This window comes from Equus quagga, chromosome 15, assembly GCF_021613505.1.
Source record: "Equus quagga isolate Etosha38 chromosome 15, UCLA_HA_Equagga_1.0, whole genome shotgun sequence".
Lineage (NCBI taxonomy): Eukaryota > Metazoa > Chordata > Mammalia > Perissodactyla > Equidae > Equus > Equus quagga.
In genome coordinates, this window is record NC_060281.1 from 56,163,419 (window position 1) to 56,190,328 (window position 26,910).

General features: G+C 41.7%; 2 protein-coding genes across 5 annotated transcripts in view; one reads left to right on the forward strand and one right to left on the reverse strand.

Annotated features, from left to right (window-relative positions):
* RIOK1 (RIO kinase 1) lies at window positions 1-26,639 on the reverse strand. 4 transcript variants are annotated; one of them, XR_006885334.1, is made up of 18 exons: window positions 26,080-26,638; window positions 23,120-23,324; window positions 20,980-21,070; window positions 20,310-20,379; window positions 19,119-19,161; window positions 15,051-15,143; window positions 14,168-14,280; window positions 13,983-14,063; window positions 12,612-12,698; window positions 12,056-12,193; window positions 11,461-11,564; window positions 11,137-11,243; window positions 8,149-8,214; window positions 7,150-7,269; window positions 6,273-6,326; window positions 4,447-4,599; window positions 1,189-3,166; window positions 480-614 (listed from the first exon to the last, which is right to left on the reverse strand). XR_006885334.1 is itself a non-coding variant. In XM_046640016.1 (17 exons), exons 1-17 carry the CDS (start codon window positions 26,148-26,150, stop codon window positions 462-464), a joined length of 1,749 nt encoding a protein of 582 aa, XP_046495972.1. In that variant the 5' UTR covers window positions 26,151-26,639; the 3' UTR covers window positions 1-461. The 4 variants fall into 4 exon arrangements, 3 of the variants coding, with proteins under 3 accessions (XP_046495972.1, XP_046495973.1, XP_046495974.1); XM_046640016.1 differs by lacking the exon at window positions 1,189-3,166 and having other exon boundaries at window positions 1-614; window positions 26,080-26,639; XM_046640017.1 differs by having other exon boundaries at window positions 469-3,166.
* CAGE1 (cancer antigen 1) overlaps window positions 26,149-26,910 on the forward strand; it is a 45,661-nt gene continuing 44,899 nt past the window's right edge. Inside the window, exons 1-2 of the mRNA XM_046641004.1 lie at window positions 26,149-26,428; window positions 26,552-26,682. Coding sequence (XP_046496960.1) covers window positions 26,149-26,428; window positions 26,552-26,682 — 411 coding nt within the window. The remainder of the gene's footprint in view (window positions 26,429-26,551; window positions 26,683-26,910) is intronic.

The window sequence follows — 26,910 nt, forward strand, 5'->3', positions numbered from 1 at the left end:
TGAATGTTCATGATCTTTATTTACTATGTCTACAGACAACTAAAAATTAGGAAACCTGTCAAGCTTTTGAAAATGAAAATGATTTTTCAGAAATGTCATCATTTAGAGCCCATGATATTAAATTGAATTTTTTACAGCTTCTAGGATGTTTTTCTTTTCAGCTCTTCATTTTCTGAGCCAAAAGGTTAGTGAAATCACAGGCACATAACAGCACAGGCCTGCAGCAAAGAAACAGCAAGCTGCTTGCACTGAATTCAGCAGAATGCTCATGAAAAGGAGAGATCTTCTCAAACAACTCAATATTAAACTATAAAGGTTTTCAGATCTCTTGGGTCCACCTTCATCAAGTTACAAATAAAGCTGAAGAAAACGTGATGTCAGCCGAGAACCACAGATTCACGCTTGATCAGACCTGGGCAAACAGCTGGCCCAATTCCTCTCTCTTCGCTCCAAGGCCAAGCTCAAAGGCTGGAGCTTCCGGGACCGTGAAAGTTCTGTTCCTCAACTGCTTCATCCAAGGAAGAGCAGGAAGTGGAGCAGCCAGCGTAAGAAACAGCTGTGATTTTGTCTTCAAAGGAATCTCCAGGTTTCTCATGGTAAACTTTTAGTAACACCTGCATTATTTGAAGGGATTAGAAAAATCAACAAAATAGGACAGAAAATCAGATTCATCTACTACAATTGACAGAATTATGTCCCAGCCTTCAGGCCAAGAGACCTGAACCTCATCTCTCCCATTGGAAAGTAACTGTACAAGCAATAATCCAGACACTAAACCTGTCAAATTCAAAGGCAATCCAAGCCTATAACTTTGGCTAAGAACGGGCTCCTTCCTTCCCAGCCTCCTGGTGAGAAAGAAACACTGGAAATATGGTCTCAGATGAGTTCGGCAAGAACACGACCAGTGGTTACCACTCAGCTACAGTCTATGTCCCAGAATCCAAACAGGGCAACAGCCCCAACAGCGAAAGTTATCAGAAAAACGTTCCTCAAATTAGACTCCCCCTGTAGTCCCAAATCTTGGCATTTTACAAGCCACTCCCTCCCGACAGCAACGTAAATGAGAATGAACTGTCCTGAATCTGGCCGACACTACTTTTGCCCAAGTGAAACTGATTCCAAACTGAGTAATTGCATTAGTCGCCATAAGATTGCTCTGAGGAGCTTGACCGCTTGCTTCATACACACCTTGTCAGAGAGAAGGCCAGGCTAGGCCAGGCCCCAGAAGACCCTGAGACGAACTCCCCACGGTGGGGAGGATGGCTACGTTTGTGTGAGCTTTCTCCTCGGTTGTGTTAACTGTAGAATATTTCAGAGGGGCTACTGTCGTCTTTCACTGAAATTGTATTTTGAACTTTTTAAAGTCAGGAAGGAAAAGTATTATGAACATGATAATTTGACTTAAAATTTTAAAAGCTCAGCGGACCCGCCACCAATAATCCACCAACTCTCAAGCAGGTGCAAGCTTCAGTTTTAGGGAAACTGTTTATTTATAGAAACTGTGTCTGATGCAAGGGCTAAAAGAGACATTTCTAATATCAAGTACATGGTAAAAAATAAAAACTAACTTGGTAATTTCTTTCAACATTTTTGCTTTGTCGCAATATAAGCTTTTACCTTACCCTCCTACTCCCAAATCTGCTCCACCCACATTGCTTCCCAACAGTTGGGAAGTGACAGTGCCAACATTAAGTCACAACTCCAACATTCACTGCAGTTGCTTTGGTCATAAATCCTGAGGGCGTCCCACTCTTTCTCCCAATTCCTCAGGTATTCCCTTAGCACGGCCAGTTCACTCTACCTTTGTATTCTGTCTAGAATACAACCACTTCGCTCCATGTCCGCTGCTACCATCCTAGACCAAGCCATCACCTCTCATGTGGGGTACCACAATAAATAACCAACTGGCCTCTCACCCTTGCTTCCTAGTCAATTCTCCAGAGGCCAGGGTGATCACAATCCTTTCAAAACAGAAGTCAGATCATATCATTCTTCTGCTAAAAACTCTCCAATAGCCTAACACCATCTGACCTCATCTACTACTTTCTTCCTCGATTATGATGCTCCAGCATCTTGTTTCTAGAACATTTCAGGCACATTTCTGCCTCAGGGCCTTGGCACTTGCTGTTTGCATTACCAGGAATGCTCTTCACTCCTGAAATGCACATGACTCACATTCTTCAGGTATTTGCTGAAATACAGCCTCTCAGTGTGGCCTATTTTTAAACTGCAAACTCCCACTTCCCCAGGCATTCTTTCTTCTCTGCATTATTTCTCTCCACAGATTTTATCACCTGCAGATACACTGTTTTTTAACTTATCTTAATATCTTGTCTTCCTTTAAAATGTAAACTACCTGAAGCTAGAAGTTTTTCCCTGTTTTGTTAACTGCTGTATTCCTAGCACTGAAATACTCAAATATTTGAGAGATGAATGAACAGGCCAAATAGCTGAATGTGAAATAGCTTATGAACTAGGAGGCCCTAGCTTAAAAAAGAGTATTCAAGATGAAGAGTAAGTGCATGACAAATGATCGCCAATGCAGACAGAACAGAGTCGCTGTGAACGATTACATCGACAGCCAACCGAATTCTCTTATCAGTGAAAGCCCCTTGTACAGAAACCACGGCCTGACCAGCAAATGATTTCAGATGGGTCTTTGGCATGTACAAACAAAGCAAAAACAACGTGCCCCAGCCTGTCCAAGGTGCCTTTACACCCACATAAAGGCTACGGATGTCCATCACCTTGAAGTATGTACGATGCTTCAAAGAACATGTTGTAAGAGAAAAAATATATAAAACTGTACAAAGTTCTTCATTAACACAGCAGCTTAAATAAATCCTCTGATAATACCAGACAGAGCCAGGGACAGGTCTAGGCAACAGAGCTCAGAGCTCTTTACATAATTACACGAAGACACCCAATCAGTCTTCACAGACGCTGCCGTAATCACCATTCGGTTAAATCAATAAGCCATCTTCCAGAGGCAGCTTACTGCGCAGGCCAGAAAAGCGACTGACGGAGAATTACTCTACGTAACATAGCCCTGACTCTATTTTCCCTTTTTTGTCTTGGCTGTCTTCTCTTTTCTTTTTTTCACATGTTTAGGAACTTTGTTTTTTCTTTTCTCTCTCTGAGCTTCCTTGACCATCTTTTTTCTTTCCTGTAAAAAAACAAAAATTAAAAAACCCACAAATTTCATTCAGAGCATACACATTAATATTACAACTAAATTAAAAAAATATGTAAAACGGGGGCCGGCACCATGGCCGAGTGGTTGGGTTCGCGCACTCCACTTTGGGGGCCCAGGGTTTCGCCGGTTTGGATCCTAGGCCTGGACATGGTGCCACTCATCAAGCCATGCTGAGGCGGCATCCCACATGCCACAACTAGAAGGATCCACAACTAAAATATACAACTATGTACGGGGGGATTTGGGGACAAAAAGGAAAAATAAAATCTTTCCCAAAAAAAAGTCTGTAAAACGATAAAAAGTGAGTGTAACATGAAAAAATGAAAAACGATTATGATTTGGTAATGGAATTTTGGGTGCAAATTGTCTTTAAGGTCTCAACAGAAATTTGAAGACAGCCAAACAGAAAGATCCGTGAGGATGTTATTAAATGTTTGCAACTATTTTTCTTTATTAAGTTTCATATTTTAAAAGAAATAAAGGTTAGAAAGAGACAAAATATTCATTTCCAGTAGGCAAAGAGGGGAAATGTACCAGCGAGCTGGACACGTCTCTCTGGAGTGTCAGGACCCACACATTCTAAGGCAGGATTCCGCTCAGAATGAAGAACACAGTCGTGCACCACCTAACAACAGCGAGTCGGTGGTGGGCCACACGTGCCACGGTGGCCCCGTGAGACTGGTCCCACATAGCCCAGGTGTGTAGCGGGCTACGCCATCTAGGTCTGTGTAAGTGCACTCTGTGAAGTTCTTACGATGATGAAATTGTCTAACAATGCGTTTCTCAGAGCGTACTCCGTCATTAAATGACTATCAGTCACTATCACTATCACAACCCCCGTCCGTCGGTAGTGTCTCTTTACGTCTACGGCTAGGAGTGGAAGAAACAGTCATTCAGATTCTGGAAACACCAGACTGGGCTAGAAATCCCTCTGAAATGGCTCTTCAGTATTTCACCGTGGGGCAACTCCAACCTCATCTGTACTTCAAGTGAATGATAATCATTTTAATCAACGTACTGAATTCAGTGTGTCCTCTCTCTGGGCAGTACCCAAGGAGCTCCTAATAGAAATCCAATCTCTAGATAATGTACCACCAAGAGTGCAGTTCACACTTGGGAACTGAAACTACAATGAGAGGTACTTACTGATCAACACTGCTTTCAGTCACCATAATCCAGACACTTAAAAAGAAATGCGAGCAGCTGTGCTGCCATGTTGAAGAGCAAGGGAATCTGAGTTCCTGGCTCACCTTTTTATCAACCTCGAGGTCGGTGGGGGGCTTCTTGGAGCAAGCATGGTCTCCCTGCTCTTCCAAGTCTGTGTCAGCACACTCAGAGCCTCCAGCATCTTCTGAATCAGAACAAGCCTTTTCCTTAACTTGATTTTCTAGAAGTGCAGGCACCTTGAAAATATTACAGAACCATGTTCCTCTAAGCCAATCAGTTATCTACTGTTATTAAATGTGTTAACGCCAGAATTCAGATTTTAGCCTTGCAGATAGACTTTGACAAACATCCTGTACTGAAACATCAAAACAACAGAGTCAACATCTGGGAGGAAGCTGGGAAGCAGTGAGGCTCGGGATGTACCCAAATGAAGGAACGGGGCCCTACTGGGCGACCTGCGTCAGCACCACAACTGTTCTGCTTCTTTCAGCAAATCAGGAGGACTGTTGGGATTTGGAAGGATGTGAAACAGAGATAGAGATAAAAAATAAACACTTCTTTGGATAACTTCACAGCTGTTTTCCTACAGACTGAATTTCAAGTAACATATTCTTAATACAATCAAGAGGGAAGACAATATTTAAACGAGAAATTTTCAGGTTTTTTTCTCAAGTTTAGCAGTTTTTAAAGCAGCAGGAAGCATTTTTTAAAAACACGAGGTTTCCTTTTGTAAGAAAAAAACAGATCTTTAAGAGGCAATTGTACAAAAAGGTTTTCTAGTCAGTTGCGACAAAACCTTCATGCTCTGGAATTCAAAGCACAACTGCCCCACAGTACCTGTCATATACAACTCAGACATGCAAAATACTGGGATTTTCCTAATTCAGTTCTTCCCATAAAAAAGACACAGTAAATTTTCAAAAAGCAAACTGTGATCCTTCCTAGTTAAGCCTTTAAGAACATTAAAAGAAACAAGAACTTCCTTTATTATCATTCAAATCAGAATAAACCCCTGCTATTCTAAAATGTAAAACAAAACAAGATTGTTTTTAGAAAAACCACTGCAGGAATCCAGCGCTATAAGACTGCTAGACTCACGAGATTGGTCTTCAGCAGGTTTCGTGCTAGTATGAGACCAGATTCCACTGTTTGTTTTTTTTTAAAGATTTTTAAATTTTTTTTCCTTTTTCTCCCCAAAGCCCCCCAATACACAGTTGCATTTTTTTTTCAGTTGTGGGTCCTTCTAGTTGTGGCATGTGGGACGCCACCTCAGCATGGCTTGATGAGCGGTGCCATGTCCGCACCCAGGATCCGAACCAGGAAACCCTGGGCCGTGGAAGCAGAGCATGCGAACTTAACCACTCGTCCACAGGGCTGGCCCTCCACTGTTTTTTAAAGCTGGTTGTAAAACATGAAGCAGCACAGTTTCATTACTAACTTCACAAATGAAGACCAGGATATGAAAGGGATCAATGCCTCACTACAACAAAAGAATAATTCAGAAGCAGATTGAAAAAGAAACCACAAATTTCTATACTTCAGTCTTATAGTTAAAAAGAATGAAACAAAAAGGGCATTTCTGAAAATGCCCATGACTCTGAAAGTATCTATACTAATACTACTATATCATTTTTAATTTAACTCTAATAATACATTAAATCTTTTTTTTCTGAGGAAAATCTGCCCTGAGCTAACACCCGTGCCAATCTTCCTCTAATTTTCAGGATGTGGGCTGCCAGCACAGCATGGTCACTAACAGAGTGGTATACATCTGCGCCAGGAACGAATCCAGGCCACCAAAGCAGAGTGAGCCCAACTTAACCACTAGGCCACCAGGGCTGGCCCCTAAATTTTATATTCTTTAAAAGTTTTTTTCACATAAATGAACAGCAACACATGTTTTTCATACCTTCTGAACTCCTGACAAATCTTTCTTCATCCCTGTGACAGTTTGGTACAGAATCTTGTAACCAAAAAGAAAAAAACAAGAATCAACATCCAACTAGACAGTGAAATACACACATTGCAATATTAAGAAATAACACTGTGAGCCACACAGTATCTTGTGTGACTAAAGGAGCCTAAAACGTATCTCACAGTAACATGGAAAGTTCACAGAATGTATGTTATCCTCGTCCACCAAACACACCAGGCATCAGCAAACTCCGGCCACAGGCCAACACAACCCGCAGCCTGATGGTTTTTACAGGTGAACATATGAGACCAATTTGACGACAGAAAACTCTAACTTTGAATCTTAATTAAATGAAATGTATTCTCCCCAAAATAACTTCATTCTTTTCTCATCAGTAGACCTGTATCATGAAAAGTTGTATTCAGTTATTATTAAAGTGTTTTTAATTTCATCAATACAAATTTGGGGGAAATTTTTCTCTCTTGTTATATAATGACCCACAGAACCGCCTCAACTTTGCTTCTTGGCCTGCAAAGCCTAAAATATTTGCTATCTTCCCCTTTAACAGGAAAAAATCTTCCAGACCCTGAAATATATATGTTAATGGATATAGTATAATAACCATTTATAGCCTAGACTTGTATGCAAATATTCCTTTTTCTGCAATTATAGTCTGTTGGACTCAGTCAAATGTATCATTTCCTTTCATAAATACCAGTGAATTCCCTTTACATCCAATGTGCACAGAGAACATGTTAATGCAAAGGGAATTAGCCATCTCAGTAGATTCGAAGCCACATTCAAGCCTGCAGGTTGGGGACGGTAGCTTCCTTTGTAAACTTGCTTGCTACATACAAACCAAGAAACTCACATTGTCTTGTTGGGCATTCATGGCCATGTCCTCTTCCTTCAATTTCATCATTATATCCATATCCCTCTCATAATTTTTTACTTCATTCAAGGTTCTAGGAATATATGCTCGTTTAAACACCTAACAGACACAGAGAAAAAGTAAAATTGAAACTGTCATTCACATATTTCTCGTATTTCCTCAGCATCCTCCCCCCTATCAAGTCAGAGGGATCTAGCATCATCGTCTGCAGCACTGATTCTCAGCCAGGCTGTTCGCACACACCGGGGTTGTATCTGCTGTGTAGCGTGCCTAAAGCAATTTGTTACTAATGATAAAACACTAAATGATTTAAGATTACCCTTAAAGTAACACTTCTTTTCCCTTGTTTGCATTCCAAAAAGCTTTTCTGAGTGGGAGAGAAGGCAGTGGAGTTGCAGTTAGCAAGCACTGCTCGGCTATGCCTTACAGAGGAACATGTTTTACATGGGAACATTATCCACCCTACGCTATTGTGAAAAAAGGCTCAGAATTGCTGATATAGGGTACCTTATATTCATCTATCTCACTAATAACTATGAGAATTTTTTTTTAAAAGCCCAGTATAGATCACTTTCACAAAAAGTACACTGACTCCCAAGATTAAATTTTTTTTTTTAACCAAACGTAAATATTTAAAATCAACAATGTGACTGGAATCAACATTTAAATCATGTAGAAATTCACATTTGCAAACTAAAATAGGCTTTTCCTTCTTGAATCATACACTCTAATAGGCTCTTTAAAAACATTCTCCATCCAGGACAATGGACTAATAGGTTGCTGAGCAGAAGGACATAACGGAATGTAAGTTATACAATTTGACTCAGTTAAATTACCTAACATATTAAGTCTCAAGGAAATATTATCATTCAAAAAACTGATTTATTAAAATCAAATTCATGCACTAGCAGTATTACAAAAAACCAAACTTCAAAACACAAGTGTTTCCTGAGGCTGTGAACAGATAACAAATTCTACCTCTTCATCCACATGGTCTTGGCTGGATCTTTCTTCCTTGGTCCTTTGAGATGCTATTTCCATGGCCTTGGAAAGAAAACAAAAATTACTCTGCTTTACATTCAACCTACAGAGGATCCACTCACTTCCCAATTTCAGTACAGACCTGCTCTAACCTCTGTCCATAGCCTCTTCACACTCCTGAAGAAGGATGTGCTGTCCTCCAGCAGGACAGGTGAGCTCACACCACAAAGGTTGCCATCAACCCACAAGTAACAGAGTAAATCAAACTCGTCCAGCCTCAGGGGATCTCTAGCCCTCTCTCAAAATTAATACTACTTTTACTAATTTTTAAATGGTTAGCACAAATATTTACTACAGGAAAAGCGAGACCCAAAGAACGAAGAACCACTCTTCAACTCTTGAGCAGTCACGAAGGGGTCAGAGGGACGGTGCACGGCCCTCTAGTCGTGAGTATGCGGCTCCAAGGCTGCTGCAGCCTCAGGCATGGGAGGAAGCGCTGAGCACAGGGACTGCAACGGAGGCGACAAAGACGCGACAGGACTCTCCTGGCTTGTAAAACTGTAAAACTGAAGATTTGTTCTCTACTCTATTTAGAATACGTAGAAGAAAGGGAAAAATAGTGGTACTACGGTTTTTTAAGTTCACACACTAAAATTAGTGCTAAAGAGTTTAAGAATAAAAATGATGTGATATTTATTTATTGAGTTAACATATGTGATTATTTACTATGTGCCAGGTACTGATCAGGTCCTGGCAAGACAAGAATGCAACTCTGTCCCTTAAGAGTTCATAGTCTAGTAGAGGGTGACAAAATTAAAAAGAACCAAATATATTAAGAAGTGATGCAGTGTGACTACTTCTATCATAGACTTACAAGACATAGAAAATATACCTACGGAAACAATTGTTTCTGCCTGATGCCTCCTCAAGAAGGCTTTCTGAACTGAGCTTTAAGGTTCACTAGGCAGAGCAAGCTGCACACAGGTAGAAATGGGAAGGCATTCCAGGAGAGGGGGAACATGAAAAGGTCAGAGAAAACCTGAAACCTGTGTAGGACCATGGATGCCATGTATTCCATATTCTGATTCACAGACAAAAGTAAAAATAGATAAAATGAACATCAAAATCAAAAACTTCTGTGTATCGGGGCCGGCCCCGTGTCTGAGTGGTTAAGTTCGCATGCTCTGCTTCGGTGGCCCAGGGTTTCACCAGTTCAAATCCTGGGTGCAGAAATGGGACCACTCATCAGGCCACGCTGAGGCAGCATCCCACATGCCACAACTAAAAGGACCCACAACTAAAAATACACAACTATGTATGGGGGGGGGCTTTGGGGAGAAAAAGGAAAAATAAAATCTTAAGAAAAAAAAGACTTCTGTGTATCAAGAGTGTGAAAAGACAGCCTATGGAATGGGAGAAAATATTTGCAAATCATATATCTGAAAAGGGGTTGGGGTTTTTTTTGGTGAGGAAGATTGGCCCTGAGCTAACATCTGTGCCAATCTTTCTCTATTTTATATGTGGGACACTGCCACAGCATAACTTGATGAGTGGTGTGTAGGTCCACACCCAGGATCCAAACTCATGAACCCTAGGCTGCTGAGGCAGAGCACATGAACTTAACCACTATGCCACCAGACCAGCCCCTGATAAGGGGTTAATAATATTCAAAATATATAAAGAACTCCTACAACTCAACAACACAAAAACAACCTAATTAAAAAATAGGCAAAAGACTTGAATAGATATTTCTCCAAAAAAGATATACAAATGGCCAGCAAGGAAATGAAAAGATGCTCATCATCATTCATCATTAGGAAATGCAAATCAAAATTAAGAGATACAACCTCAGAGTCATCAGGATAGCTACTCAAAACAAAACACAAAAACAAAACAGAAAATCAAATAAAAAAATAAGTGTTGGCAAGGATGTGAGAATGTGGAGAAACTGGAACCCTTGTGCACTGCTAGTGCAAATGTAAAATGGTACAGCCACTAAGGAGAACAGCATGGCAGTTCCTCAAAAAATTAAAAGTACAACTACCATATGATCCAGCAATTCCACTTTTGGATATATACCGAAAAGAATTAAAGCAGGGTCTTGAAGAGACATTTGTACACCCGTGTTCATAGCAGCACTATTCACAACAGCCAAAAGGTGGAAGCAACCTGAGTGTCCATCTCTGGATGAATGGATAAACAAAATGCGGTCTACACCTACAATGGAAGGTTATTCAGCCTTCCAAATGAAGGAAATTCTGACACACACTACACCGTGGATGAACCTTGAGGACATTATGTTAAGCAAAACAAGGTAGCTAGAAAAAGACAAATCCTTGAGGGCCAGCCCCATGGTCAAGTGGTTAAGTTCATATGCTTCGCTGCGGCGGCCCAGGGTTTCGCCAGTTGGAATCCTGGGCGCGGACATGGCACTGCTCATCAGGCCATGCTGAGGCGGCTTCCCACATGCCACAACTAGAAGGACCCACAACTAAGAATATACAACTATGTACTGGGGGGATTTGGGGAGAAAAAAGGAAAAAATAAAATCTTAAAAAAAAAAAAACCTGTCCTTAAATTGTATGCTTTCATGCCATTAAATATTTAAAAAAAAAAGAAAAAAAAATCTTGTCTGATTGCACTCACGGGAGGCACCTAGAGTTGGCAACCTCAGACACAAAGCAGATGGACTCGGGGGAGGGAGGAGTGGAGAGTTAGTGTTTAATGGGTACAGAGTTTCTGTTTTACAAGATGGAAAAAGTTCTGCAGATCTTGCCTGATGATTAAAGTTACGAAACCTGCCTTTACCATTGGCTTTTTACTATATTTTTGGTTCCCCACCTGTGAAATCAGAAGGAAAAGGTCTTGGGAAGCTGTCGAAATGAACAAATATTATGCTGAGCAATTTGAGACCCTCAGAAGTGCCACGTAAGTGCAAATTACTACTGCCATTTTCCATTCTCTCCCTCCCTCACCCCATCTCACCTTCGAGAGATAAGCGTCCATGTTCTCCAGTGTAATTGAGGGATCTGTGACAAATTCAAAGAGCTCCCGCACAGTCATCACAGCAACACCGCGCTTCAAAAAGAAATCTGTCAGAAGGAAAACGTTAATGACAGCTTTACGAGGGAAAAGGTTATTATTCCAACTACTTTACAGAGAAACAGAGAAAAACACGCCATCTCTAGTTAATGGCAGAGGTATCACTGCAACGAACGAGTTAGTGCCAAGACCTTACATTAGCAGCTTAACAGAGCACAGAACCAACAAGCACAAACAAGGCGGGAGAAAATTCCAGCTTCCACTCACCATTGACATTGGCACAATCTTTTCTCAAGAACTCCAAGGCGTGTGGGTGGTCATGCTCCACGGACTGAGAAACATCAATGATGTACACACCTCCACTGTGGTACCTGTGGGCCAGACATGCGGGGACTGTGAGAGGCATCAGGGATGCACACCTCTACTCGGGTACCGTGAGGGCCAGATGTGTGGGGACTGTGAGAAGCACCAGGGATGCACACCTCCACTTGGGTATCGTGAGGGCCAGACGTGCGGGGACTATCAGATATGACTACTTTCCTACATTTTGTTTAAAAAGTTCTATTTTAAGAGCAAGAGAAGTAACTAATAAAATAAACAAGGTGGGTAAGGAGAAGAGGCCGCTTTGACTAACAAGGGATGAAAACTGAGAAACCTTCCAAAGTCCTTTAACGATCAAGAGAGGTCAATTCTGTGACTAAGGTCACCAAAGGCAGGAACACATCCTGTACTGCGACCACGTGGAAGTCAACTTCCGAACTTCAGCATTTAGTATGACTTCTTTGGATTGGGAATTTTGTTCATTTTTTTAAAGGACATGAAATGACTTATGGGGGGTTCCTAAGGGACACAGCACACTCACAGCATGTTAAATTCGCTGAGATCCGCATGGACGAGCCTGGCATCCTGATACATCCTTCTCATGTACTGAATGACCTGCAGATACAACTCCCGAGCCTTGGATTCTGATAACTGGACGTTTTTCAAGAGTGGCGCTGGCCTGGAATAAAAAAAAAATGGACAACTAACATACACTGACCCAGGACAAGTTTTCTCGCCTCGTGCTACTATGACACAGGCACTCTCTTCTACACCTGAGCACATGAACTGTGCGTGGGACAACTTGGTTCACTAGAGACACACCATTCCAAGAAGCTGTCAACAAACATGCCGTCCCAGCTTACTGTATAATACATTCCTCAAAAACAGGGCGAACTTCATTATTCTGAAGCATTTTAAGACTTAAAAAGGTAGAATAAATTGATAACTCTATGCACTAATACAACAGAAAACGTGGATAAAAAATATTCTAAGATGAAAGGAGCCATTCAAATGGGAAATATTAGTTCATTGGCTAATTTAAAGCACTTAACAATACAGTTCTGAGCAAGTAATTATTAGGCCTTGCACATACTTACATGTCATCCTTCCCAATGAAACCCATGACGAGAACATGGCTTCTCAACAGGATAGGTTCTGGGCATGGGATCTCAGCTGTGTTTAGCCTGCGATATTAAGACAGAGAAAAGGACTAACGAAAAGTCGAAACGGCATCTAAAACAATTACAACAGCTACAGTACAAGATTAATACTGCTGCCAGGAAACAACACCACGGCCTTGAAACTATTATTGTACTTCTTCAACTCTAAGACCAGAGCTTTTAGGTGACGCCATTATGTATCCCCAAGAATGACAAACACTGGCAATTCAACTATGACATCTTATAGCTTCTAACAGCCAATCTGATTCCAGAGATGGGAAACCATGAAAAAAATTTGCACCTTAGTACTGATGAAATACAGCAGGTACGTCTGCAATTATCTTTTGAGTTGATCAGTCTGAAAAGAGCTTAATAAAATTAGTTGGACTCACAACCAACAGCTAACTGAGCACAAAATTTTAGAAGGACTTTCAAAACAAGTACTACTTGCTTGATACTAAAATATCCAGTATATGTCACCTATGTACAGCATATAAAAAGTTAAAATAAGGGCCAGCACAGTGGCTCAGCAGTTAAGTGTGCACGTTCTGCTTTGGGGCCCCAGGGGTTGCTGGTTCAGATCCTGGGTGAGGACATGGCACCGCTTGGCACCCCACATATAAAGTAGAGGAAGATGGGCATGGATGTTAGCTCAGGGCCAGTCTTCCTCAGCAAAAAGAGGAGGATTGGCAGCAGATGTTAGCTCAGGGCTAATCTTCCTCAAGGAAAAAAAAAGTTAAAACATTTAAAAGAGGGGAAAAAAATCCTTCAAATTTTTGTGGAAACTTGATCTCTGCTATGTAAGCCACCTTTACCTGATACAAAGGCATGAGCACAAAGAATACAGAAATGTGTCCAAAATTGGACTAAAATAAGGAAACTACAATAAGCAGAGTTTAGGATCTAACAGAATTTGTCTAAAACTCCAACACCTACTAACACGTGACCCATCGTTCTCACCACCGGACTGTGTCACTTCCCCGCTTATGGTCCTCTAACAGCTCCTCATCATCCTCAGTCTAAATGCTGAACGTTTTCACGCAGCTTCCAAGGCTCCTCACATGAGCCACCCTTGCTGAATAAATGTGAATCGCGGCAGAATGCTTCTGTAACGGATTCTTAGAACAGAGAAGAGGAGCGAGTTCCCACTTGTCCAGAAATTTGTTTCTTCTGCTTCCCTCAGCAGATCTAACAGAACTGAACGGCCCTATAGAGTCCCTGCCTCTGGGCAGAGCCACACTGGGACCTGCCGTAGGACAGGGCTGAGCCGACGTGCAGGGCACAGCATGCACATCCCCAGACAGTCACCTGATTAAGTTCCTCATTTCTTTTTCTGCCCAAGTTTTCACCATTTTTCTGGGGTTTCCTTTACAATAGCCATGACGAAATCTTGAACAAGAAAAATATTTGTTATTTCAATCATTCCATTATTCTACTTTTTATTTTTTAGGAAATAGAAAGTAAGCCAACTGGGAAAAAAAGTCTGAGCTTACCTGAATTCCCCACTTACATACTTATCCCGATCTTTGAACACCAAAATAGAAGTTTTATAAATTTTGATTGCTCTGCTCTGTCCATTTGTGGTGCTAGCATGGTATACATTAGCCTAGTTTAAGTCAAAAACAAAAAAATTAAGTTCATCTTAAGTAACTACAAACAGTACTTTACTTTTCCAGTCTATTTGATTCCATCTTCAAAAGTCAAGTGAACCGAAATAACATGCATAAGGTACACCATCATTTTCTGCACATGTGAATTAAAATACAAAACATCATACCAGAAGGTAAAGTAAATATATCTCCAAATTACATATATAGTAAAATTCAATTTAAGTACATGTGAGAAGTGGTCTCAAACTTTTTATATCTCAAATATGTGGAAAATACTTGAAGACATTCTTACATGTTGTGATTTATAAAATGAATTTCACTGAGAACTGCTTCCTATAGAATGAGGTGCTAACTTAAAAACACCATGCCTCTCTCCCTATCTAAATATAAAGGAAAAAATAAGAAAAACACTCAACTCACAGAAACTAGACCATAACCCCCACCACCATTGGTAAATGTCTGAACAGGACTGAGGCCTGCAGTCAAGTGACCCCCTAAGCTTACTGCTGGGTATACTAGGGGCTCAACGATACAATACAGTAATGACAGTGGAAAGGCACAGCAATGTGCACAACTTTCTACTGGTCATAAATATTAATAAAGCCATTTTCAGAAACACTGTATTAAACTATCCCGACTTGGGTATAGTTTTTAAAAAGATTTCTTTTTAAAGGCACACTATATTTACTAAGTGCCTTAGATTCATTTGGTATCTGAAAGAAGAAAGCTAACATGAAAACATTCAGGCATCCAAAAAACAGCTCACTTCTTTTCCAGTGCTAATGCAGCCATTTATCTCTGATATAATTCCTCTAGTCAACATCTTGAATAAAATCATTCGTGTTCTGGGATCCAACACCTAAAAAGAAATGCAAAAAGTAGAAATTTCAGAAAGATAGTATCAAATATTTCCCAATGAAGCCCCTGACAATTACCAAATGAAGAGCTTAACTGTACTATGCTATTCCGGCTGCCTGAATGAGAGTTTCTATTACGGTGTTTTTATTCACTCTGATTTTTAGCACATAAAATGTGAGGTGAAAGCTAAAGGAACCAGAGAGACAACAAACCAACAAGTTCATCCAGTCACGGAAATCAAAAGCTACCAAGTACAAGGGAAGCAGAAACTGACTAGATCAATGTTAGCCAACAGAAATATACTGCAAACCATCTAAGTAATTTCACATTTTCTAGTCCTCATTACAGGACGTCAAAAGAAACAGGTGAAACTAATTTTAACATATTTTATTTAATCCAACACATCTAAAACACTATTATTTTGACAGATAATATAAAGTTATTAGCGAGATAGTCAACAGTGTTTTTTACATTAAGTCTTAAAATGAAGTTTGTATTTACATTTATAGTGCATCTCAATTGAAAATAGCCATGTTCCAAGTGCTCAGTGGCCACTTTATTAGATATGCAACTTTAACCCAGGGGTCAGCACCCAACGGCTCAGGAATCAAATCCAGCCCGCAGCCTGTTTTTCTACAGCCTGCAAGCTAAGAAAGGTTTTTCCACTTTTAAAGAGTTGTTTTTTTTAAAAAAAGAATTAGCGATGCCTAAAGAATCAATCATTCAGCCCTTTAAAGAAAGAGTCTGCAGACGCCTGGTACAGATGAGTCAATCCAGGAAAGGTCTCCTTCAAAGTCAGAGCAGTCAGTCTGGAGTAAAAAGGGCCCCAAAGTCCTCTTTAGCAAACAGAAGGTGATCAATTTTTTTTCCCATTTATAAAGTTGTTTAATAGCAGCATTATTTTCTATTAAAGAAAACCAAAGTTCAAATGCCCGACAATAACGTTTAACACTTGGTATAGATATGAATAAAGATAAAGGGTGAATAGACACTGGATTTAAATAAAGGTGTTATACGTATAATTTGCTATAATTTATTTTATGAATAAATAAGAAAAAAGTCCCTGGCTTAAAGGGATAGCAGAGATTTGTTTTCCAATATTCTTTAATTTGGACCCCCTACCCCCACCCCTTGCCAATTGAGCTGACTTCCCACCATTAGACCAAAATGATGACTCTCTTGGCCAGGCAATTACAGCACACACGCCAGCAGCCCCCTGGTTCAGAGGAAACAGTGTTTGGCCTGTGGCTCTACAATCTTCACTCTCAGCTGGTTCCAGCTCCAGGAGCACAAACTCACACCTTTGGTCACTTCAGACTTAAACAGCACCAGCTGGTGCTCTAGCTGATTTGGACCTTAAATGCCACCTACCCACCAGAGAGGAGGCTCTCATTACATTTCAAATCTGTTATTTGAATTATTTTTCAAAAATTAAAAAAAAAAGGGAAGAAACTTATCAGAACAAGGCCATCCTAGGAATGTTCTTAGTCTCTATTCAGCTTTTGGCTGATATATGAAATTACAGATGATAAATATAACCTCCCCCACCAGGTGTGAGGCGTTAAACCAGCAGCTCCTGGGACCTGATCTACAGTATTAAGACACATTGCCTTAAAGGGTCAGACTAGTGATGTTGCAGCCCCACTGGCCTCTGCAAATGAGGCCTTGGCAGCCACCAGCAGACAGACACATGGTGTCCAGCACCAGTGCTTAGGCACCCCCTCCTCCCAACTTTCACAAGCAGGATCTGTACGAAGGGAGCAGCCTGTACTTCTGTTGGAGGATGGCTGTAGTACTTTCCAGGGCACAGCCTGGACAAATGATGCCAAACCTTCCAGGCACAGACACGTCAACCACAGCTGAGCCTAGGTGATACTCAGGGCTCTGGCCATCCCCAACTAGTTCCCCATCAATGACCAGGGACAACTGAGGCCAGAGGTCCTGGAACTCCTCGACATTCAGAGAACTGGCCTCAGAGCTGAGGTTAGCGCTGGTGAGGGGAAGTGGTCCCCCAAACACCCGGGCCAAGTCCTGCATGAAGGCATGGTCAGGAATCCGGATGCCTACAAGAGGAGTGAAGGGGTTCAGATCCTTGTTGAGCTGCTCTGAGCGTTCCATCACCAGGGTCATTGGTACTGGTAACAGGTCTTTCAGGAGCCCCTCGGGTGCTCTCACATGGCAGTACCTGTAGATGTCGGCCACAAGGCCCAGGCATACGGCTAGCAGCTTGGCCTCGCTGCGACCCTTGAGGCAGTACACAGTGCCGAGCAGCTCGCTGAGCAGGCCAGGCCGTACAGCGTGTTAGTAGGAACAGCCACCATGGCGCTGGCGTGCAACTCAACCACGGCGGCCTGCAGCACCTCACTCAGTCAGCATGTTCCGGGCTTGCGGTCGGGATGGCCCCGCTCCCCGGGAGCCGCAACAGCTGCGCTCCTGGTGCCCCCAGAGCAGGGCTTGGTGGGCAGAGGAGGCGGCTGCTCCAGGCGGAGCCTGCCAGCCCCTCACTCAGCCCCACACTGGCAGGAAGGCGATGAATTTAAAGCCTGCTCCTGTCCATGCCTGAAATGGAGGCAGCCACAAATTTACACGCAATTTCAAGGGACACCTGCAGTAGCTCCTCCAGCTCCATGGAGTGAGACAGTATAAAGCGGCCAATCTAACTGTGCTTTAGGGTCTTCAATGAGGTGGCTGCAGCCACACCAGAAACCTAACATTAACAGAAACAAAACAACACTGGAGGACTGGAGGACTGAAAGACAACCAATGACCAGTGCAACTAGAGAAGACCGAAAGGAACGTGAGTGAACAGGCAGCACGTGTCCGTTCCTTCTCCACCACACAGGAAAAGAGAGGGGCATACAGGACCCAGGCAGAGACCCGTGCTGCTGCAAAGTCAGTACGCAGACAGGCTAGGGCACGGGGAGGAGCAACGGGCCAAATGAATTAAAAACAAAATAAGGAAAGATAAATACAAGAAGCAAACAAACCCACAAATACGTATTTTAAAAAGACAGCTTCAGACTCAAGATATATACTCTCAGCAAAACTAATTTTGAAAGAGAAAAAGGAAGGATTTCTTGCCTAAGTTATTTTAGGGTCTTCGAAAAGTAAAGCTGCCTGATCTCTCTGAGCTAGACCACACTGTTTTCAATCACAAAAAGAAACCTCACAAAATAAATAAACTAGAGGACAATGCAGACAGAGATCCCAGACCCTACTCCTTCCTGCCTAAAGGCGGAATTCACCAACTGAGCAAACGGTTCTAGAGCTCAGGGTGGGTGCTACTCCCTTGGGGATTGAGGTGGCCAGCAAAAGAGGTGCTTATGTCCTAACCAAGGATCTGCAGGTCGAAGGGGCTACTATTGCAAAATGTGTTTGTGCATATGTGCATGCGTGGTAGCAGTAGTAATGTTCTGATGCTTTCTATCACTTTCTTCACATCAAAAATCTGTGCCAATGCTAACACCCAATCACAACTCTCTACATGTGGGAAAATCGGGCTGATTTTCCCCCATCCTTGAATAGAAGGAATAAAACAAGCATAATTTCTAAACAAGTAAGAGATGTCTAACTGAAAATTTGAAGGTATTACCTCTCTCTCTCTCACACACCCCCAGCCCCCTTTGTGGCAGACACCTGACCTATCTTCTGGGAAAGCTCAAAAATTCCTGGAGACCTTGTTTAAGACAAAAGATTCCTGGTCTTACAATCGATTCTGCTTCCCTTCCATGGAGGAGATGAATGTTTTGCGTGTTGGCTTCACAGGGCCACGGAGGGAGCATGACTAATTTATCTATTAATTATCCTATTACAAAGCAAAATGTAGGTCTCTAAAACTCTAAGAAGGAGTAATTTCAAATAGGAGTAACTGTTAGGTAACATTAGCATTAAGCAAGAAGGATGAAAGCAAACTACAACTCAAAGCGAAAAGAAATGCTAATTTCAAACGAGAGCTTGCCACACACTCAAACCATACCTGTTCCACGGTTGCTCTGTCGGCCTTATCTTTGATGCGATACCTAACCAAAACCAAAAAAGGGTAGGTCATGTATTTCAAATTCAGTCAGAGAAGCCAAAATAAAAAGTTTCTAAATACACAAGAGTCCGTGAAATTTCTAGGTAGGCAGTTTCTTTAACAACAGATTTCCTGATCTCATCGTAGTTTTATCACTCAGTGAAGCTTCCTTCATTTCCCTTTACTAAGCAGCACTTCAGTTCCCAAGGGTAAAACGAAGACATCTGCAGTAAGAAGAAAATATCTACCCACATTTCGGAAGCATTAAATAAGAAGAGCAGCTGGGGTAAAGGGAACGAGGCTGGAGTCTGTTAATGCTGTCCTTAAGTCTTTAATGACTCCATGAGTACAGAAGTCGTTTATATGGCTTTCTCGTTAAGAGTCCTTTCCCACAAAGACACAAGTTTTTATCATTTCAAGACAGTTACTGAGTTCCGTGTTAAAATGCAGACATTGATTAGCTTCAGCTCACACACTAAGTGACTCAATTGGCCCACTAACCTACAGTAATAAAGATTCAAACACAAAGATTCAGACGCTTCAATGAAATAATAAATGACTACGGTGCTTCTCAAGAAGCTAGTATCTTTTGGGCACAGCAATAATTCAGAAGAAAACTGGTTAAGCTGAGTTCGAACACTTCTAGTTGTATGATTTTCGTGTCATTTTCTGTAATATACTGTTAATGCCTGAGTTATCAGCACTTAGAAGTTAGCTAGATCTGAAACAACTGGCTTTGAGAACAGAAGTTGTAAATGGAAACAGTTCTCAGTTATATCATTTAGTTTTAAATCTTCCTTTGAATTTTTAAAAAGATTTCATGGAAGGAAACAATTCTTAATAAATTCTAAAAAGGAAATACTTCTATACTCTAACATTTTAGTTTAAACTGAAACCTACAAAGTTACCCTCCTAAGAGTGCATTTGTGAATTTCACAAGATTATAGTTTTACCATATATTTCTTAAAAAGATTCAGTTAGTATTTTTATCTTACAAAGGCATAGGATACTCTCATTTAAGCTAAAAAAAAAAAGAAATGGTTTACATATACAAAGGAGCATCCCTTGCAGAATAATTATGACCAAGATGCTACTTAATTTGTCTAGACTTATTTCTTATCAGTCATGTTTTATAGTTAAAATATTACTTACATATCTGCTTCCTTTTGTCTAGACTTTTCAGTGACTCTATTTATGACAGAATCAGTAACATTTAGCTTATCTAAAAATACAAAAAATCCACAATGTAAACAACATATAAGACAAAAAGACATTAACAGTCTTTCTGAATAGGATACTTACCCCTCTTCCCTCTCTATTTTCTAAATATTTTATTATAAGTAAATATATTTTAGGAATAAAAAAATGTTTAATGTTTTTAATGGTAAGCACTAAGTCGTGTTTCCTTAATAACAAGTGTTGTCACTTTCATCACCACAGCTGTAATTTTTGAGCCGCCAAAATCTAGATGCAGAAATCTCCCAAAATAAATATATCGGCACGTGTGGAATTTCAGACACTATTATTATTTTGTACAACTAATATAGATAATATAATTGCTTGAATTTCAACTTTAATTCTAAAAACTTCAGTTTCATTTCGAATTACAGGTTCATAAAACAGAATTAAAAAAGGCATAAGCTAAAGTCTTTCCTTGAAGCCACGTTTTCAAATTACAAAGTTTTTATTTTCTCTAAGCATGATCATTCAGTCTGTAACACGGAATATATTCACTTCTTGATCTAACAAAATTTTATAACATTTCACAGTTTTTGAAGAATGTCCTCATAGCCCAGTGAGGAAATGTATTTTATAAACTCACCTAGATTAATTTTATTCTCAAATTTCCGTAAGACCTTGTCTGCTGGAGTAGACATTTTGGCTGAATTGCAGTTGGAAGTCTGTCGATTTGCCTAGAAGAAATTAGTACCAGAGTCTAAAGCACTAGTTATAAATACAAACCTAAGTTTACCTAATGTTTTTTTCCCTAGTTCACAGTTAACTATTAAAGCATCAATACTCAGAGGAGTACCCTAAGAACCAAATTTATCCAAGAAATTTCTTAAAAAGGCATTTGAAAAAGATTAAAGTTACTGGCTAAAACAAAGAGTCTGCATAATCTGGGTTGTTTATTTAACCTCTCTACAATGTATTCTTCAGTATTATAAATAAGAAATTAAAATGAAATGTGATTTTTCTAATTTGACTGCTTCATAGATTTAAAACTTGAGAATGTTCCTTTACCGCCAAAGTGTATAATAAAGAGCTAAGACCTACATTAAACTGGTTCTAAGAATTTCATTTTGGGCCTAGTATCTCAAGGAAGGGAAAGGCTTAGCACCTAGAGTGCTACGCACAAACTTAAATAGCAGCAAAACGAGAAGAAAGGGAGACGACAGCCAGAAGCCACAAACAAGAGAATACAGCAGAGAGAAAAAGGCCTGGAACCATCACCAGTTCAATCCTGTTATCTCAGTGTCGAACTTTAAGGCCGAGCTGTTTCTTGTTTGCACAGAACTTTTTAAAATTTTCTATTAAATACAAATTTTAAAATAATGTTTAATTAAAATAATGTATGTTTAAGTAAAATCTAATACGTTAAATTTATTTTACATTAACATAATACGTTAACATTTAAACAAATAAACTTTGTCTTTTTTTTTCTAGCTTTATTAAAATGGATTACATTGGGGGCCAGCCCGGTGGCGCAGCAGTTAAGTTCGCACATTCTGCTTGTCAGCAGCCCGGGATTCGCTGGTTAGGATCCCAGGTGCAGACATGACACCGCTTGGCAAAAACCATGCTGTGGTAGGCGTCCCACATATAAAGTAGAGTAAGATGGGCATGGATGTTAGCTCAGGGCCAGTCTTCCTCAGCAAAAAGAGAAGGATTGGTGGTAGTTAGCTCAGGGCTAATCTTCCTCAAAAAAAAAAAAAAAAAGAACGAAAGAAAAGGGATTACATCCTATGTTGAAACTGCTCAAAGTCTCATCAATGAATCAACAGGTTACCAAAACAAGACCAGAAGCGTGAAATTCATTTGGTTGTTTTATAAACGTCTGCATTCCAGTCCACGTTATAGCTGTCTTAATATTCAAAGGAACACTAAGTTTTTCCTCTGCATACCTTGAGGAACCTTTATCCAGGAGGATGTACCATGTTAATCCTGTGGCTCTGACTCCTGACACACTTAGCCCTTCCAGTGTGAGGAGGCGGCTCCACACAGTCTGCTAACTTGCGTTTTGCACATGGTAGATGACGGGAGATGAGAACCTATCTCCATGTCATTAATACAGCCTTCCTTTGCAACATATTTTATAGCTGAATAATAGGCTATTGTGTGAAATCAGTCCCACGGTAAATTTGATCAAAGTTCTTTCCCATGTTCCTCTACTACAAACAAGAGTGGAGGATCATTCTTGTAACTAAGTCCTGGCACACTCATAGAAGAATTGCTGAGTCAGAGTGTTTATTTTATAAGTTTTTAAAGCTTTTACATTTACCAAATCTTGGAGGTTTATCCTCCAAATAATTGTACCTACTTACTTGACCACCAACTATATATTTTGTGCCTTTGTCAGTTTCGTAGGTGGAAAAAATGGCATCTCTACAAACCTAATCTGCACTTCTTCAATTATTAATGAGGCTGAACTTTTCCTCCATGTTTCTTAACCTTTTGTAGTAAATTGTCTACTCATATCCTTTTCCATGCAGATTTTAAAGCTCATAATCTTATGATAATTTAAATAACTTTTTAAATTGATTATGGAAAGAATCCACCTCCGGGAAATTATCAGAAATATGGAAAGGTCAAAGAATGAAAATCACACGGGCTGGAACTACAGGACTATATTACCTGAGGAAAATCTTTCAGTTATTCAATTCCAGAACCACAAAAAGTCCTTTTAAAAAATAAGATATAAGCAAACAACACAAAGATGCATAGAATCATTTATAAAATACCTGTGGGTTACTCCCTCCATTCAAGGTAAAACCCTTGGTGAGTTTTCCAATGCCATCATCCCAGTCCCAGTCATCGTCATCATAATCCTCTTCCTCCTCCTCATCTTCTATCTCACCGTCACCCATCCTCTCATTCACATTATTTTGAAGGTCTTCAAACACAAAGTCATCTTCCTCTTTGATTATCTTCAAGTCAATGTTTTCACTAGAAACAACAAGGTTTCAGCATGTTTACACATACTCTAATTGGACAAACATAGGTATTTATTTATGATATAACATTAAACCTATACCGACAAATCTAAAAGCTTCCCTTACAACAAATCTCCCAATAAGCTTAATCTACTTAATACCAAATTCCCCAGTTTTTCAGAGTTCTGTTGGAGTTGTTTGCTTATTCTCCAGGTCCAACTAAGGAAGAAGTACACGAGGGTGTGAAATCCGCTTCTGCCTCAGTGAGGTTAGAATTGATATAGTTACCTTCTCTGCAGAATGAACTGATTCAAGGAAAACTTCACTGAGCTGGTTTAAGAGGGAAAAAAAAACTTTCTGACAAAACTTGGGAATAAATCTAAAGCAGCCTTATTTTGAACTCAACATTATTTTCCAACAAAGGAAACTATATCAAGGTTTGTGTTACACCAAGAACTTCAAACCACTCTTGTTCATGAAGAGAAGGAGTAGCGAACACGAGCACCACAGCTGGGTGAAGCAGGCTTGGTCAAAGAAAACAGAAGTGGGGATTGTCAAACCGAGAGAACAGGCCCAGGGAAAAGGCAGCACAACTAATAGGGTTTTTTTTTGCCATGTGAGAATTCAGACCCAATATTACCAGGTCTTTGCAGTTTTTTAAGAAAAGCCAGAAATCTGGATATTTGTATAAAATCTCCCACTTAACTGGCATGTTCAATTTACATAAAACACTGTGCCTACCAACAAAACATATCTGCAGGCCAAATTAAAGAGAGGTACTACCAGTTTTGACCTCTAATGTAGAGAATAAGGACAGAAACCATCTATAAAACAACCAATAATATGCACTACAGGCTTAAAAACAGTCAGACACGAGTTTAAGCAAATTCAGATATCAATCCAGACTTATTAATTAGCCACGGTTTAGAGGGCTCCAAATCTCCATGGATATGGGTAAGAAGAGAAAAAATAATCATTAAACACCTGCTATTTACTAGGATTTCATAAACATAATCAATAAATTGATCCTTCAATTGCCAAAAGCCTAGGGGGGCAGGTTAAAGTGACATCTTCATTTGTACCAGGACTTCTCAACCTCAGCCAAACAGTCCTTTGTTGTGGGAGGCTGTCTTGTGCACTGCAGGATGCGCAGCAGCATCTCCGGCCCTATCTACCAGATGCCACTAGTGTACCACCACCCTTAGCAGTGACAAGCAAAACGTCTCAAGATTGCCAAAAATCTCCTGGAGTGGGGGAGGAGGGGCAAAATCCTCGGTTTATCCTCACTACATCCAGTGATGGATGGTAAACCAGAGCACTCATTGTCATTAAACCATTCACCAGCCACACTGGCTGTCTCTCCTTTCCACTTAACTTCTTCCCTAAGGCCTTCTGCATGCTCATCTGTAAACATAAACCTGGAATGCCCTTCTCATTTCTACTCCTCCTTCCAGTATTAGCTTACCATCACTCACTCAGGGAGGTCTTCCCTATTCTTCCCCCATTTCTCCTTTATACTATTTACCCAATTCTAATACAAGTAACTTGTCTTAATTAGACTTAACATGTTTCCCTTGCTAGAGGGCAAGTTTCAGGTCAATCAGGGTGGTGTTTACCAATGTATCCCTACCAACTAACACCAGATCTGACACACAGAAAGGCATCAACATACAGCTATTGAAAAAAATCCCCGACTAATAAAATCTATACGTAACAAGTCCTTACCATAAACAAAAAGCACAAACTATTTTCTCAATCCACCACCAAATCCTGTCACTTCTTCCTCCAAAACATATCCTTATGCCTCTGTCTCAAGCTCCCACAATCTCTGAGCTGATGACTTCAGTACTTTTGAACTGGTCTCTGCTTCCATTCCTGCCCTCCGAAACCATCCTCTCCATAGCAGAATAATTCCTTTAAACTGTAAATCTGATGATGTAATTCCCCTGCTAAAATCCCCCTATGACTTCCTCTAAGACCTAGAATGACACCTCAACTCCTCACCACCACTTGTCAGCCTCTATATGTCACGGCTCCTGAGAAGCATTTCTGTATCATTACCTACCGAGTTTCTCAACTACCTCCACTGTGCTGCAGGCACACTGCCCTCTAGATCTTCCTTTCACAGCCAAGAGAGATTCCACCGTTGAGCCTCTTCGCTTGCTGTTCCCTCTGCCTGAAATGCTGTTCCCTCTGCTCTTCCTGAGGTTAGCTCCTTCTTGCCATTGAGATCTGGACTTAACCTTCCCTGACCATATTCACTTGGCATATCAACCGATTTTAGTTATTTGCATAGTATATATCATTATCCTTTTTTGTTTTTTAAATCTCTATATACTTGTCTGCCCTCCCTCTCAAGCAGAGAAGGAAAAGTTCAATCACAGCTGAGACTCAGTTTGTGTTGTGCATCACTTTCTACAGCGCCCAGGACACAATCTGGCACACAGTGGGCGCTCAATAAATATTTCTTGAATGCTGACTATAAAGCGCAAAAACCTATGTTTCCCAATCGCTGTCCCCAACCCTGTCTCTCGGCGACGCTAACCATGTGGGAACCCCGGACTCCCTAGACCAGAGGCGCTCGTTAACTGTGCCGTACCCCAGGACGAAGGGCCCGGCTGCGATGCAGAACGACTCCAAGGCTCTGAGGCGCGCCCCCGAGTGATGAACTACAGTCTCCCTCTGCACCACTAACAAGCGTCAACTCCCCCCCCGGGGCGGTGGCGAGAGCAGAATCCGGAGCGCCGCGGTCCTCCACGGCCGCCTACCTGTCGGAGGAGTCCGCATCGTCGAACTGCCCGGGAACCACCTGACTCATCAGCAGCCGCCGGTAGTCCATGACGGACGCGCGCCGAGCCTCGCCGCCCGCGGAGGCCGCCCACCCAGCGCCGAGACAGGAGCCGCACAGAGACGGTGCCCCCGCGGCCGACCTGACGGCCTCTGTGTGGATGTCCCCCTCGCAAACCGCTGAGAAGCCCCCACGCCAAAAACGCGCGCCACGTGCCACCGAGGAGCTGTACCAACAGCCCCGGCCTCCCGGCCCGCCCTGCCGGAAGTCCCGCCCTACCGGAAGTCCCGCCCCCGCGCCGGCCCGCGCGCCCGCAGCCGGCGCCGATGGTGCGCCGGAGTGACGCGTCGAAGTGTTGGGCTACCCTGAGTCGCCTGCCCCGCTGAGCCTGTGCCGGCCGCTCCGCCCGGAGCTCTTGGTCCCCGCACCCCGCTTCGTGTTTCCTTCCGCAGCAGGACGCGGCAGCTGCCCACAGGCTGTCGGGCCCGGGGGCTCACACCCACGTAACTCCCCGGTGCTGGAACAGAGGCTTCGAAGCGGCGAGCCGCGAGGGCGGGGCGCGGACGTCACACAGGACGTTCCAGTGAGCCCGCCGCCCCGCCGCGAGCGTCCCGGGTCCGCGTGAGAGGGTGGAAGCGCCGCCTTCCTCCCGCGGAACCGGTGCAGCCAGGGCTCGCGCCCCTTCCGGGGCTCCGCGCAGCTCCATGGACCCTGGACGTGAGCACACCTCTGCGGCTTAAAACGTTAAAAAGACGCGAAGCTCTTGGGACATTACAGTCTCTCTTATTTTGTGTGCATTGTTCTGTGGTGA

What these genes read in the sequence shown, in the direction of transcription:
- RIOK1 (XM_046640016.1), bottom strand. Translation starts at nt 26,150, where the DNA reads ATGGACTACCGGCGGCTGCTGATGAGTCAGGTGGTTCCCGGGCAGTTC. An exon ending in TATGTAAGTGGGGAATTCAG is followed by an intron (nt 14,064 to 14,167) that starts GTAAGCTCAGAC and finishes TTCTTGTTCAAG; the next exon opens with ATTTCGTCATGGCTATTGTA. An exon ending in ACCTCGAGGTTGATAAAAAG is followed by an intron (nt 615 to 4,446) that starts GTGAGCCAGGAA and finishes CAAATAATGCAG; the next exon opens with GTGTTACTAAAAGTTTACCA.